This window comes from Protopterus annectens, chromosome 4.part0 (assembly GCF_019279795.1).
Source record: "Protopterus annectens isolate FY-2018-M chromosome 4.part0, PAN1.0, whole genome shotgun sequence".
NCBI lineage: Eukaryota > Metazoa > Chordata > Ceratodontiformes > Protopteridae > Protopterus > Protopterus annectens.
The window spans coordinates 736,169,952-736,185,600 of record NC_056733.1 but is presented as its reverse complement, the minus strand read 5'-3'; the positions used below and the strand labels follow the sequence as shown (position 1 = coordinate 736,185,600).

The following is a 15,649-nucleotide window of genomic DNA, read 5'->3' as shown; positions in this document are numbered from 1 at the left end:
ACCCAATGGTAAGGGACTTGGGAATACAGGTTGACAGTAATCTGAACTTTGATCACCATGTGTCCATGATGGTGAGAAAATTCTTCTATGTGTCCAGCTTATAAATAAGGGCATGGCACCCAGATCTCTCAGGAGATCATAGTCTCACTATACGCAACCCTCACTGGACCAATAATCAAGTACAATGCACCCTCTGGCATGCACCTGACCAAGCATTCGCAAAATCTGGAATGGCCACAAAGGTTCTTCGGTAGAAGAATACAGGGCTTAAATAACATGTCCTATGTGGAACACCTCAAAGCCCTCTCCCTGTACTCAGCCTCCTAGAGACTACTGAGGGGGCAATCTATGCCTAACCTACAAGGCATTCTCTAATCCAGCCCTGATGGATCTGCTACAAATCTGCAAAACAAAGAGCACTAGCATTACCCAACCTAAGGATCTAAACCTCATCTGTGACAAACAAAAAATGCTGGAGAGATCAGTATGTGTCTCAAGTATTACCCACTCTCTGGAACATACATCCTGTTAATGTGAATCACAGCTCTTCCCCAATTCTATTCAAATGCTATTTAGACCAATGGATGGGAAGTTGCAAAGTCACCCCCTAGCTTCATGCCTATGCCCATAAGGCCAAGGGCAGGCATATATCACAGCCGCTCTAGTCCTTGGGCACTGATAAGTGGAAAACTGGGGCATGAATGGCTAGGGTTAAAAAGGCTCTAGGACTGTTAATCTCCTATGATCACAGCACAATGCAGCTTGGGCTGTGCATGTTTTTGTACTTCTGAAATGCAAGTAAACATTACAATAATTAACATATGCAATGAAGACCTGAATACTACAGCCCAGGTGACAATTTAAAATTAGTGACTCAGATGCTTGATGACAAACAAAGCTAAACGGGTATACCCATCTTGGGTGGGGAAGGACTGTGTGCAGAGCAGTTCTCTCAGGCTCCAACAACAGAAGTTGGTGCTTACTGACACTGTCAAAGCTGGGAGTGGCAGTTAGGAAGCATAAAACAAACTGGCACTGGGGAAGGAGGGGTTGCTGATACTTCCTCAACTAGGGAGAACCCTTAGTGTAACACAACATCACCAGTCTGGGGTTTAGTGGAACAGCTTCCCCATCCACACACGCACTATGCATGCAAATGGGAACAGCAGCAGGGAAACAAAAATTAAGTTACTTAAAAGCTCTTCTTGTAGTCAGTTGGATGTTCCAGCCCTACAAAAACTGCTACAACTCCTTAGTAAGAACAGCTGTACAGGAGTTAAACCACTTTGGTTAGTTATTCTACAACTTAAAGTGCACAAAAATACCTCTACCAACTAATCAGCAACTTAAAATGAAAAAAAAACTTCTTCTGCCATCAACAAGTTAATGTGAACAAAAATATTCCGAACAGCTATTCAGCAACTTCAACATTTACAACATCTGCTGTAGTCTATATGCATCTGCTGCAGTCTATATGCACTTCAATAACAGATAAAGCTGGAAACATATGCATGCATTTTAAGGGAAATGGCATCACAGCATCTCAGACAAAGCATTCAATCAACTCTTCAACTTAAAATTGCTTATTACTAAGCACAGTACTGCTGTTTGCTGTAGTCATCAAATACTTGCCATCTTTTCTTAGCTGCCGATGTTGGGAGTACAACTGAAGGCTGAGTGAGGGCTGCTGGAAAAATATTTAGAGCTCATTGCTGATCTCCAGATCGACCTGGCAGCACTTCTGCAGCACAATGTAACTAAACCATTTTGTTGTTTTCCATGAGTACACTCAGAAAATGGCATTCACAGAAGCCAAAGTTCTATCATTTGTCACGCTGCCTTACTCAAACACTGCAGGGATTCACTATCTTGACAGCAATGAACTTCTAATCTGTACAATAACACCTAAAACAGGTTACATCAGTGATTCACAATCATATCAGCAGCTCAGCTTTTTTCCAAAAAAGTCAAGGACAGCTAGAATACACTGCTGTTCTACAGTTCAGAAAGTAATTATGCAATGTACTATAACAGTCAGACATAAAATCTCTATTTCAAGTTTTAGCACTATTGCAAAAAATGAACGAGTTACAGCTTGTGTAACATTTTTCACTGCATGGTTCTTCAGAGTACAAACTTTCCTGGAGAGGTGGTGATCTGAAATTCATTAGTTAAATGCAGTTCCGCATACTAACTTAGAAATGCACTCCCTTTAAGCCAGGTACAGTTCCCAAACTTGCCCAAGAGAACAGACCCAAAATGGTACTCTCACAAAATCTGCAGATCACGAGCCGCAGAGGAAAAATTCGACTTTTAACCCTATATTAAAACAAATCAGAAAAAATCTGATGCTTTCTTTCTCTTGGGTAATTGTAAAAGGTTGTCAGTAATGGAGGCAGAGTCCTGTGCTACTGGGGTGCTACTGACAGTTCTAGAGTCTGGGGTACCAGTTGGTGTCCTTGGCTGTGCTAGTGCTTTGTAACCAGGCGTTACAGGATACACTGGTGATGGAGTATAGCTGGCTCGCAGGGCTTTGTCTGTGAACTTACTAGTGGTCCTGTTTACTAGCCTCTGCAATGCTGGTGACAAAGCTGGACTCAATCCTTTTGGGGTAAGGCTGCAAAAGAGAGAAAAAAAAAAGAATACATTAGAAGCAATAAAAATATCAGCATCTGCATTTCTTGAGGTAAAAGCACAAGCCATGCATTTATCAGAAATTTAGATTTAACTGGCCTCTGCCCAGACACTGGAAACCAATGGACTAGTCACCTTCACAGTCTAGTCTACCTGGCAACGAGCTCCTCACAAGCTTGAGCTTCTCCCTGATCTATAAATCCCTAGTCCTGCCTGGGGTCTACAGACTGAGGGAAGGCCTAACAAGCCCTTTATCATCATAACAAAGCCAAAGTAAGGAACAAAACAAAGGTTTCTTTACAGGTTTCTCATAAAAAAAGACAATTTAGGAGAGGTAAGATGAGTGGATTGTTCCAGTGCTCAGTGAGAGACCAGATTAATTTAATGTTTGGGGAAGTACATGCAATTTTCTGGTCCTGTTTGGGCACTGAAAATCAAGGAAGAGAGTCCCTGGCTGACTTAGGATGGCCTATGCTAACAAACCTCTGAAGGAGGTTGCACTAAAGGTAGCCTGAGCTCTGGATACAGTTCTATAATGTTTGTCAAAGGTATACAAAGATGGCCAAGCAGCAGACTCTGTAATCTCTTCTATTGAATAGTTACAAAGAAAGATACAAGACATGACCTGAGCTCTGACTAAGTGTGTTTTTGGTCTTGTGGTCAAGAATCTATCAGGTGAAGTGTAGCAAGCTATGTGGAATACAATCGGATACCCACTTGGACAAGGTTATCTTGGAAATCTTATGGTCCTTCCTAGGTGTAGAATAGGACACAAAAGTACAGTTTTGTACCTACCATAAATGTAGATGTTCGAGTGGTTATGCTGCTGCAGTCATCACACTTGGGTTATCCTGCCATCTGGCGGTCCCGCAGTCAGCCTGAATTCCAAAGCCTTGGTCCGGCGTCGGTTGTCGTCACTTCTTCCCTGACGTCAGTGCGGCAGGGGTATAAAAGAGGCAGCCGATGCCATTTTCTTCAGTTTTTCTTGCCCCAGATGTCAGGTGCCCCAAACTAAGAAGGCAAAATAAGAAGCTTGCAAAACATACCTTTAGTGCAAAACAATGGTACTAGTTGAAAACAAATACACCATATAGACATGCATCCCAAAGGTTGAAGTACATGGAGGTATAAGAAAAGCCTTGTTAGGAAGAGGGGATGGAGGGTAACCTGGACTGCAGCAGCATAACCACTCGAACATCTACATTTATGGTAGGTACAAAAAGTACAGTTTTGTACCTACCATAAATGTAGATGTTGAAGTGTACACCCTGCTGCAGTCATCACACTTGGGTTATCCTGTCGTCAGGCGGTCCCGCAGTCGGCTGGAATTCCAAAGTCTTGGTGTGGCGTCGGTTGCTGTCGCTTCTTCCCTGACGTCAGTGCGCCAGGGGTATATATAATGCAACCAACGCCATTTTCTTCAGTTTTTCTTGCCCCAGATGTCAGGTGCCCCCAAAAAGGTGGTCAGTAATTAGTACCAAATTGAGTAAACTTGCACAAACACAAAATCCCTCAGCTATAAGCAAATACATCAGGAAGTTATTGACAGATTTAGCCAGTAGGTCAGAGGGGATGGAGGGAGGGTAACCTGGACTGCAGCATTTATGGTAGGTACAAAACTGTACTATGTTCATCGTGTTACCCTGCTGCAGTCATCACACTTGGGTTGAATCCCAAAGCTAAGGATGGGTGAAGGTATCATAGAGGGTTAGAGGGGGCTAGAAGGCCCTGCAGGACTGCAGTGGCGAAGCCTGCCTTGGTCTTAGAGTAAAGTGGTAAGTGATAGTGTCTGGTAAAGGTGTGTACTGAACTCCAAGTTGCAGCTTCCAAAATATCCTTGGTTGGAACCCCCCCTGAGAAAGGCTGTAGAAGTTGCTGTTGCCCTGGTAGAGTGGGGCCTAATTTATTTATTTATTTTATTTATTTTACATTTGTTGACCGGGCTAGTCTATCTGGAGACATGTCCATTTTCAGTAGAGGCCCGGGGAGAAAAGCTCCAAGAATAATACAGAGTTTCTTTACAAAGTTAAAAACAGGAGTTATACAGATAATAGAGATAGCAGTATTACAAAAAAAAGTTTTTTTTTTTTTTTATTCAATAGTACAAATTGGTGTTATCATGGTCATTTTGTAAGGTACAGAGTAGAATTAAGATGGTCATTTTGTAAGAGACTGAGGTATGATGTAGATATATACTAGTAAGATAAATGCAATAATGAAGTTTATGGATACATAAAAGGGAGCTAATAAGGGATGAGGTGGGATAAGTGAATATGAGAAGATTTAGTCAGGGTTAGTACAGGTACATAGCCAGTGATTGTTAAGGTAGAGTTTCAAATTCCTTTTGAAAAGTGAGAGAGTAGTTTGAGATGTGATTTCAGAGGGAAGTTTATTCCAAAGTTTTCCTACAGAGTTAGAGAACAGCGACTCACCTGCTGTGTTGTTGGGTTTAGTAGCATTGATCAGTAGTTTGTTAGAGGAGCGTAGAGATGCGAGGTTTTTATAAGGTGTAATGAGGCTAGAGAGAGTCCAGGGATATTGTTAGGAAGATATAGAGTCTTATGGGCTATTATAAGCTGGTGACATTGAAGCTGATTAAGAAATTCAAGCCAGTTTAATTGTTTAAGATTTAGACAGTGATGGGTTCTGTAAGGAGAGCCTGTAGCAAATCTAGCAATATTATTATAGGAAGTAGTTAGTTTCCTGATGTTCTTTGAGAGATTAGTATAAATGGGAGAGGAGTAAAGCAGGGTGGATATTAGGTGGGTTCTGGCTATAGCAGTCTTAGCTGCTGGTGTAAGATAAGGTTTAATTCTATAGAGGGATCCCAGTTTTTTGTTGACTGACTTTATTGTAGTGTTTATGTGAGTATCAAAGTTTAGATTGTTGTCTATTGTTATTCCTAGACGTTTAGTGGTAGGGTCAGGAGAGATAAGAGTACCACTGCTAGAAGTGAGACTGAAAGGTAAAGATGTGGACTTTTGGGTTGGTGAGAAGAGTAGCAGTTTAGTTTTTTTGGGATTCAGAAGGAGGCAGCGTTGAGAAAACCATAGTTCAATAGTGTTGAATGCTTTTTGGGTAAGAGATTGTAGTTTAATTTGAGAAGAGGCTGAGCAGATTATGGTAGAATCATCTGCATAATGAATGCAGGTGGAATAAGGAATGGCTGTTTGCAGGTCATTAATGAAGATGGAAAATAAGAGTGGGCCTAATATAGATCCTTGGGGGACACCGAGAGAGATAGGAAGGTGTCGGATAGTTTATTTTTCCAGAGTACAGCCTGGTGACGATTATCAAGGTAAGATGTAAACCAGTTCAAGGCAAGAGGATCAAGTGAGAGAGTATTTAGTGTATGGAGTAGTAGTTGGTGGTTAACCATGTCAAAAGCTTTGGATAGGTCAATGAAGACTGCAGATGAAAGACAATTATTGTTACGATTATTGTTGATGCTGTTTGTGAATGATAGCAGTGCAGTGGTGGTACTATGGAAAGGTCTGAAGCCATGTTGACAGTAAGCGAGTAGGTTGTTCTGGAGAAGGTGGTTGAGTAGTTGTTTATGGATGCATTTTTCCATAATTTTTGCGATAGGGGAAAGTAAAGCTATGGGGCGAAAGTTAGAAAAGTCACTGGAGCTCCCACCTTAGTGTAGTGGGATGATGTGTGAAATTTTCCATATTGAAGGGACAGTTCCTTCACTTATTGTTCTATTTATCAGAATAGAAATAGGGTAGGCAATGGCTTTAGCTCCTTTTGCAAGAATTCTGCTGGGAGTTTGTCAGCTGAGGGGGTGGTAGGTTTTAACTTATGTAGAAGAGAGGAAATGTAGGAGGTAGATACTGGTTGGAGGTGAAATAGAGGAGGTGGATTTGTAGAGGAAGTGGACAGATTAGATGTGTTAGGAGATAGGTGGCTAGCTAGAGTTTGGATGGTATCAGTGAAGAAAGAGTTAAAGGCATTTGCTGTTTGTGTGGGATTCTCAGGGTTAGAGCCTAGTGGGTTAGGTGTTATTAGTTGGCCTGGGTAAAGAAGATTATTAATAGAAGTCCAAAATTTTGGGGTTCTTTGAGAGAGGTTTGTTGTAGCTGAAGGTAATAATTCTTTTTGTCTAAAAGAATGGCTTTTTTTGTATTGTTTCTATGTTCTCTAAAGGTTTGGCGGTCAGTTGTATTCTTAGTTGTACGCCATTTTGCCCAGAATTTGTTTCTAAGTTGGATTTTTTGTTTAGTATTGTTAGTGAGCCAAGGGGCTGGTTTAGCTTTAATTCTAATAGAGCAAATTGGAGCATGGTGATCCAGGGTGGCTAAGAATGTGGAGTTAAAGTATTCCACTGCTTCATTTAGAGGGAGATATTTTAATGGTATCCAATTACATTGTTTTAGTTCTGTTTGGAAAAGTTCTGGGTTAAATTCCTTTTTAGAGCGTATTGTTCTGACAGTTAGGGAATATTATGTTGGTTTTATGTCTGATAATATATGTAAGTGAGTGGTCACTTATATCATCTGGAAGGGTTCCTGTTGTGTAGGATTGCTGAGGATTATTAGTAAGTATCCAATCCAAGGTACTTTCTTTGTTATTGAGTCTATTAGTTCTGGTAGGGGAGTTTATAAGTTGTGAGAAGCCATACAGGTTAATGTGGGTAGAGGGATTAGTATTAGTACAGGAATTCCAATCTATATTAAAGTCACCGAGGACCATGGTTTCTTGTGGGAGATTAATAGAAAGCCAGTTGAGGATATGCTCTAGTATATTACTGTTATTTCCTGGGGGAAGATAAACACAGATAATATTTATGGTTTTACTTGTGTTTACCTGAAGTTTACAGATTATTATTTCTGCAGAAGAGTCTATATGTAAGTTAGGATGTAAGGTGCTAACTTGTACCTCTGTTTTATACAGGATTGCCACACCACCTCCCTTTTTGGAAGTACGGTCACGTCTGAAGATATTGTAGCCAGGTGAGGTAATTTAATTATCTTTAATGGTGGGTTTTAGCCATGTTTCTGATAAACATAGGATATCAAATGGTTGAGATTGTAATAGGGCTTGTACCTGTGCAGTTTTATTGCAAATACTACGTATGTTTAGATGTGCTATTAAGAGTGAGTTGGTAGGTTTGTTAGGTGTTTGGATTTTAGTTATGTTTTGTTTGTTGTTTGCATTATTAGGGGAATAGATTGGACCAGGGTTGGGGTGAATGTCTCCATCTAATAGTGAGTGGGGGAGTGTTAAAAGGTTAGGCTGTTGCAGTTTACAATAGAAGTCAAATAGTTTTCTAGTTTTTAGGTTAGTGTATTTAATGTGTTGTAGTCTGTGATATTTGGCTAGTAGGTAGTTGGGTTTGAAAATGAGGTTTAGGAGGTTGTGAGAGAAAGGTGTTGTTGGTGTTGAGGTGTGTTTTGATGGGAAGGGAAGAGTATAGTGGAGTGAATGTTCATAGGAGGTATAGAGATAGGTGATAGTTAGAGGAGGTATTAAAAAGACCCAAATAATTAAATATATTTTGTGGGGGGTAGTTGGTGTAGTCATTTTAGAGGGTGTAGAGGTTGAGATAAGTGGGAGGTAGGTGTTAAAAGCCTAGAGGAGATATAGTATTAGATTTGTTGTTAGGAAAAGGAAGGATGAGAGTTAGTTGTGAATGGGTGCGGTGAGAAAAAGGAGGTAGCTAGTGTTAATTATGTGTTATGTGTGATAGGTGTAGAGATTGGAGGGTGTGGCCTCAGGAGGAATAAATGTAGGAGTACTGGGGGTGGGTGGGAATTGGGGGCAGGGGAGCGGAGTGAGCCCGCAGGGCGAACGGAGCGGGTAGAGACAAAAAGAGAGGACTATCAAGGAAGGCAATCAGTGAAATATGACAAATTCAGCAGGTAAGTTTGGAGGATCTGGAAGATAGAGTGGGAGAGTGTGGAAGAAAGTCAAGAGGCTAGTAGGAAGAGATGCAGGCTATGAAAGGAATAGATAAAGCAGGGCGGAGGGAAGAAAAGTGATTTAGAAGGAAGTGTCTAGAGGGTGTTAGAAGTACTGGAAAGGCTGGGAAGACTAGGGAAAGCGGAGATGAAGTGAAAGAAAAACAAGCAGAGGGTGGGGGGTATGGCTGCTGGCTGATATGGCAGTTTAAAAAGGACACCTAACAAGTATCACAAGATTAACCTATACATCTAGTAGAAGATACAATATTATATGACATACTATTTTGTTTTAGCTTGCCATTCAATCCAGGGGGTACTTTTGTTACCCAGGTGAGGAGATACACAGGCAGGCTGAGGTAGGTGAGTAGAGCTGATGTTAGGAGTCCAGGAGGGTACAACCCAAGGTAGAGAAATTAGGTAAAAAAAAAGTATGCACAATATTTTGTTTTAGCTTGCCATTCAATCCAGGGGGTACTTTTGTTACCCAGGTGAGGAGATACACAGGCAGGCTGAGGTAGGTGAGTAGAGCTGGTGTTAGGAGTCCAGGAGGGCACAACCCAAGGTAGAGAAATTAGGTAAAAAAAAAAGTATGCACAAATTTAAATGTAAACCTACAAGCCAGGGAATGCACAGCAGCCACGCGGAGAGAAGGGAATTTAAAGATCTAATGGTAGCAGGAACTGGTTTTCCATGATGGGTGTAGCAAAAACGTATGCAATGACCTATCCATTTGGAAATGGTTTGCTTTGATATAGCCTTCCCTTGAGAAGCTGTAGCATAGGATGCAAAGAGCTGGTCAGATTTTCTGAAAGCCTTAGTTTTGTCCAAGTAGTAACGAAGTTGCCTGTGAATGTCCAAGGAATGCAGGAGTCTCTCACCTTTGTTCTGTGGATTTGGGAAGAAGGTGGGTAAGTGGATGGTTTGATTTAAAGCCACACTGGAAACCACCTTAGGCATAAAGGAAGGCAAGGAAGTTCCACTGCCATAAGTGCCTGTAGCTCTGAGACTCTTCTAGCTGAAGTTATTGCTAACAGCAGGGCAGTCTTCCATGATAGGAACTGAAGATCCACAGCGAAAGCTGGTTCAAAGGGAGGAAGCTTTAGTTTTTCCAGAACAAAATTAAGGTCCCATGTTGGTGTAGGTGCTCTCCTGGGTGGTTTAATGTTTTTTGCCCCTCTGAGGAACTGCCTTAGAAGTGGATGCGAAACTAAGGGTGGATCCGTGTTGTAGTGGGCCGAAATAGCTGAAGCATGGATTTTAATGGAGGAGACAGAAAGTCCTTTGTGCAACATCTCAGTTAAATACTGTAGAATGTGAGGCATGTGAGGCTGAATTGTGTCTTGGCCTTTAGATTGGTTCCAGGCACAAAACTTTTCCATTTGTCCGAATAAGCCTTCCTGGTACTTGGCCTCCTAGCTTCCAGAATAACATCCATAACCAAGACTTTGGAATTCCAGCCGACTGCGGGATCACCTGACGACAGGATAACCCAAGTGTGATGACTGCAGCAGGGTAACACGATGAACATCTGTACTATGTTCATCGTGCTGTGCTGCTGCAGTAATCACACTTGTGTAGATTCCCAAAGCTATGGTTGGGTGGTAGGAGCTAAACTGGGTTAGGTGCAGCTAAGATGCCCTGCTGAACTGCAGTGGCAAACCCAGCTCTGGTTTTTGAGTACAGAGGAAGGTGGTAATGCTTGGTGAAGGTGTGCACTGAACTCCAGGTAGCTGCCTCCAGAATGTCCTTTATTGGGACTCCTCGGAGGAAGGCTGCTGAGGTTGCTGTAGCCCTGGTAGAGTGAGACCTAATACTAGCAGGCACTGCTTTCCCGTGGTGTGAGTAGCAAAAGCGGATGCAATGTGCTATCCATTTGGAGATGGTCCGTTTTGAAATAGCCTTTCCATCTGAGCCTGGTGCATAGGATACAAGGAGTTCGTCAGATTTTCTGAAGGCCTTTGTCCTGTCCAAACAGTAACGTAGCTGTCTGTGAAAGTCCAAAGAGTGCAGGAGTCTTTCTCCTTTATTCTGTGGGTTTGGATAAAAGGTGGGCAAGTGTATGGTCTGACTGAGAGCCACACTGGAAACTACCTTAGGCATAAATGTTGGGTTTGTCCTTAGAGAAACCCTGTCCTGATGGAAAATAATAAAAGGCTCCACAGCCATTAGTGCCTGTAACTCTGAGACTCTTCTTGCTGAAGTTATTGCTAGGAGAAGAGCTGTTTTCCATGATAAGTATTTTATCTCCGCTGTATTGGCTGGCTCAAAAGGAGGCAGTGTGAGTTTTTCCAAGACAAAATTGAGGTGCCCTGCAGGTATTGGAGCTCTCCTTGGAGGTCTTATGTTTTTGGCCCCTCTGAGAAACTGTCTTAGCAGTGGATGAGAAAAAATAGGTGGGTCCGTATTGTAATGAGCTGAAATGGCACAGGCATGGATCTTAATTGATGAGAAGGATAGGCCTTTGTCCAGCATCTCAGTTAGGTATTGCAAAATCTGAGGAATATTTGGTACAAGCGTGTCAATTCCCTGCGCTTGGTTCCAAGCACAGAATCTCTTCCATTTTTCTGCATAAGATTTTCTGGTGCTGGGCCTCCTGGCCTCCAAAATAACATCCATAACTGCTTTAGAGAGAGGTGTGTTCTGAATGGTTACATTATCTGCCATGTAGCCAGATTTAGGGTTCTGAGTTGGCTGTGTAGGATCTGATTGTTCTGTTGGTTCAGCAAATGAGGAATTAGAGGTAATGTCCAGGCTGGGCCTTGAGACAAGCTCTTTAGGATTGGGTACCAGTGCTGGCGTGGCCAGTCTGGGGCAATCAGTATAATTTTTGGCTTCTCTTGTCTGAACTTTAGGAGTACCTTGGGGAGGAGAGGCAGAGGAAGGAAGGCATATACTGTAAGGGCTTTCCAGCTGAATGAAAGGGCATCCACTTTCCATGCTTGTTTGTGATAAGTCCGAGTGCAGAATCTCTTGTAGCTGGCAGTTGTGAGGGGAGGCAAATAGATCTATGTCTGGGCATCCCCATTTCCCTGTTATCATGTTGAAGATTTGTGGATCTAGTTTCCACTCGTGAGGATCCATGAGGTTTCTGCTTAGTTCGTCTGCCAGAGTATTTGTCTTTCCTGGCAGGATTTGTGCTTGCAGGTGTACTTGATAAGTCAATGCTGTGTTCCACAAAGTCATGGCTTGTCTGCAGAGGGGGTAGGAATGTGTGCCCCCTTGCTTGTTTATGTACCACATGACTGTAGTATTGTCCGTCTTTATCGGCAGTTGTCCTGGATGAAGTAAGGAATCATATTCAGTGTATTGCCTAGGCCTCTTATCAGGAGGGGGATGGGAACCCCTGATCAAAGTAATTAGGTCTTCGGCCATTTTGAGCATCTGTTTCTTAGGCATAGAAGTCTGTCCTGGAGAATGCTGTACTGGTTTCCTTGTCTTTAAAACTATTTTAGACTTTGTCTTGGATGCTGAAGTAGGCTTTATATCAAGTTGTGTGAAACACTGGAAAAAGTTTCACTAGCACAGTCTCTCAGTGGTCTGTTACCAGAAGAACAAGCGGCAGAATCTCCTTCTGTTTCACAGTTCACTTTTTGTTGGACAAACTTTTGTATTTCCTCCTTAGTATGCACGCCACCAAAAAATGATTTTATCCCTCCAGAGAACAATATTTTGAAGATAGCTGGAAAAAGCAGTTTGAATCTCACCTCTGCTTCTCAACATTGCCTGAAGAGTGTTTTAAATTTACTCCTCTTCTGCCTGGTGTACAATGAGCAATCATTCTCCAAAATCAATCTTCTGTCTCCCACTTTTAGTACTTTGTCCTTCTGCCACAGTTTTGTCAGAATCAACTCCTTCTGCTGGTAGGATTGCATCTTTACTATTAAAGGTCTAGGTTGCTTTCTCATAGCCAGATTTGGAGTATACATATGATATAAATTCAAATAGGAACAGGAAACCAGAGATAATCCACAGGAACAACTCCACAAAAATAGCGTAACAAAATGTTTTAATATCCGCTTTCGTCCTAAGACTTCTTCAGAATGAATAAAACAGCTAGAAACACTGACATTAAATACCATATAAATTAATCAAAAAAGGTTAATAAATCAATCATTCAATCAAGTAATAAAATACTAATATAATAATTGGCTTAAAAATAGCCTAATTTATGTGAACAGAGATGAAATGGAGACATTGTGTTTATCTATACTCAACACATTGTTTTTTAAAAAACATCTAATATTTACTGCTACATTTAAGCCTGGGGCTTTATCAGCTGAAAGTTTAATCTGCCACCATGTCTTTCTTTGTTCAACCAAGTTTTTAAAATCACCACCCCTAAGGTCTGAGTGAACCACCTCTAGCACAGAAAATAAAAATTTTTTGAAATTCTTACAACTAAGAGAGTGTTTGAATAAAGCACTAGTGTCATTACGGGTCTTAATATTGTAAAGGTGTTCCTTAATACGGGTTTTAAGGCACCTTGTTGTCATCCCCACATAAAAAGCGGGGCATGAACTACAAAGACCAATGTATACAACCCCTCTGGTGTTACAGGTAACGTAACCAGGAACAGGAAATGTGTAGTCAAGGCCTTCAATAGCAATAACCGGCCCCTTTGCTATGTACCTACAAATGTTGCAACTATTACATGCAAACATACCTTTAACTGTAGATTGCCCGTAATTGTGCTTAAAAGAATGGTGTTCTAAAGCCTTTTTAACATTATGTGTATTCCTAAAAACAAATTTGGGCTTGTTTCCCACAATCCCAAAAAGGTCTGAGTTGCCATGAATAATCTTCCAATTTCTCTCCAGAATATCTTGAATATATTTGCTGTCTATGCTCATGTCTAACGAGCAAACCAACTTGTTCTGACATTCCGCTTCATTGGAGGTCGGATTTGGTAAACTGACATTATGATCGTCAAGTATGGCCCTATAATGTGATTTCCTTTTATTCTGTATTTCATTGATGATAGAATTTAATAATGTTAATGAATACCCTCTATGAAGAAACATATTCTTAATAAACTCTAATTCGACTGATAAGTCACAATCCTTAGTAGTCATCCTACATGCTCGAATAAACTGCCCCTTGGGTATATTGCGAATAACATGTTTAGGATGTGCACTAGTGAAATGCACGTAACTGTTTGTGAAAGTTTCCTTCCGGTGTATCTTACTATGGAACTTCCCATCAAAATTGTCCCACCAAAAGTGAACATCCAAAAAGTTAATGAACTTCCCAGAACAACCCAGGGTAAATTGTAAAAAACCTCCAGTTTTATTTAATTTGTTGAGAAATTTCTCAACAGTAACCTCATTCCCTTCAATGATAAAAAGTAAGTCATCTACAAACCGGCAATAAAACAAAATCTGAAAATCATTTTTTATCAAACTCAGAATGGTGTCCTCCCACCAGGACATAACCAAGTTGGCATAAGCCGGTGCTGCAGACGACCCCATGGCCACACCTCTTTTTTGTCTATAAAATGTGTTCCCAAAAAGAAAGAAGTTGTTCTGTAATAAAATCTCAATAAATCTGCAAATAGTGGAAATTTGCCCTGTTTTAAAACTGGCATTTTTATTTAGAATGCTACGAATGGCTTCCACCCCATCATCATGGGGAATACATGTAAACAAAGATATGACATCTAATGTAAAAATAATATGTCTATCTGGATCGTAAGTCTTAATACATGAAAACTCCCTTAATTTTTTCAAAAAATGCCAAGAATCTTTAAGAAAGGAATCATATTCAGACACTAATGGACTTAATATAGCGTCTATAATAAGGGCTATCCCCTCGGTGACTGAATGAGGTGAAGACACTATTGGCCGAAAAGGTGGATCTAATTGATTCTTATGTGTCTTGGGAATTCCAAATAAAACACCAATTCTAGGTTTATCAATAATGCAAAAGTCATAAACTTCTAAATTAATTTCATCTGACATTAGTGCATCATATAAGTATGAATGTAACAATCTTTCCCTTCTCCTTATATCAAAAAGTGTAATGACTTCATATTCATCTTGATTTTCCAATAACTTTAACATTTTTGTGTTATATGATTCCTGGGACATGATTACTATGTTTCCACCTTTGTCACTTCTCATAAATCTCAAAGTTTTATTCATATTGCATAACCTATTAAAGGCTTTTCTTTCATTAATGGTCAAGTTGTGTATATGCCTGTCCATCTTCCCTATAGAAGTGTATATTTCTTGTAAACAGGCATCTTCATAAACTTTTAATGTGTGTACCAAAGGGGGGTTAAAACTGGAAGGTTTAATTAATCTTTTATTAGAGCATGAGATGTCATGTAAAATATAGGACAAATTTAACCTCCTTGTAAATTTCTTGATGTCAATAACTGTCTTGCACAAGTCAGCCTTCCTAGTAGGAACAAAATTAAGCCCTAACCGTAAAACATGCATTTCATGTGGTCCTAAATCAAAATCAGTCAAATTAATGATGTCAAAGTCCTCTTGTTCATTAATTAGTTCTCCTCCCCTGACGAGTTCGAGTTCATAAATGTCCTGCTCCTGGTAAATACTGTTTTCTTTACCACCGGATTTTTCTTGCCTAAAAAAGGTTTGTTACCTAAACTTGTCGAATTGACTTCACTAGAAAAATTGTCAATAGTTTGATTGTTGACAACAACACTATCAGATTCTGAATCAAGCACAAGGTTATCAGAAGAAATAATGTTGTCGGTATGTCTTAAAGAACCTTTGGAGCCAAAAGATGATTCCTGGCCGGCAACAGTCACTGTCTTGAAGCTGGCAGCTGGAGCGTTAGTGTTAACGGTGGCTATAAGCCCTCCGGCATGGTTAATAGTAGCAGGAATAACCGGCCTCCTATGAGGCCCAATAGTAGACACATTGTTGTTTCTAGTAAAGCCTTTAGTATCCCTGCTATTTTGAGCAAAAAAAGAATATGCCGTGTTATTCTGATAAGCTGTAATGTCCCGTTGTAGTTTAACCAATTTCCTATTAGTAACTTCAACGGAATGTCTATCAACTTCATCAAATAGCGGTGTTAGGAAGTCAAAATTATTAATACTGGAAAGTTCATTCTCCAAACGACTAATTTCTGTATTTAAA

The 15,649-nt window shown here is 40.6% G+C and overlaps 1 protein-coding gene across 1 annotated transcript in view; it reads right to left on the bottom strand.

The window, feature by feature from the left end:
- Positions 1-2,028: 2,028 nt before the first annotated feature.
- Positions 2,029-15,649, bottom strand: part of ESS2 (ess-2 splicing factor homolog) — a 508,376-nt gene continuing 494,755 nt past the window's right edge. Inside the window, exon 8 of the mRNA XM_044069782.1 lies at positions 2,029-2,617. Coding sequence (XP_043925717.1) covers positions 2,335-2,617 — 283 coding nt within the window. The 3' untranslated portion in view covers positions 2,029-2,334. The remainder of the gene's footprint in view (positions 2,618-15,649) is intronic.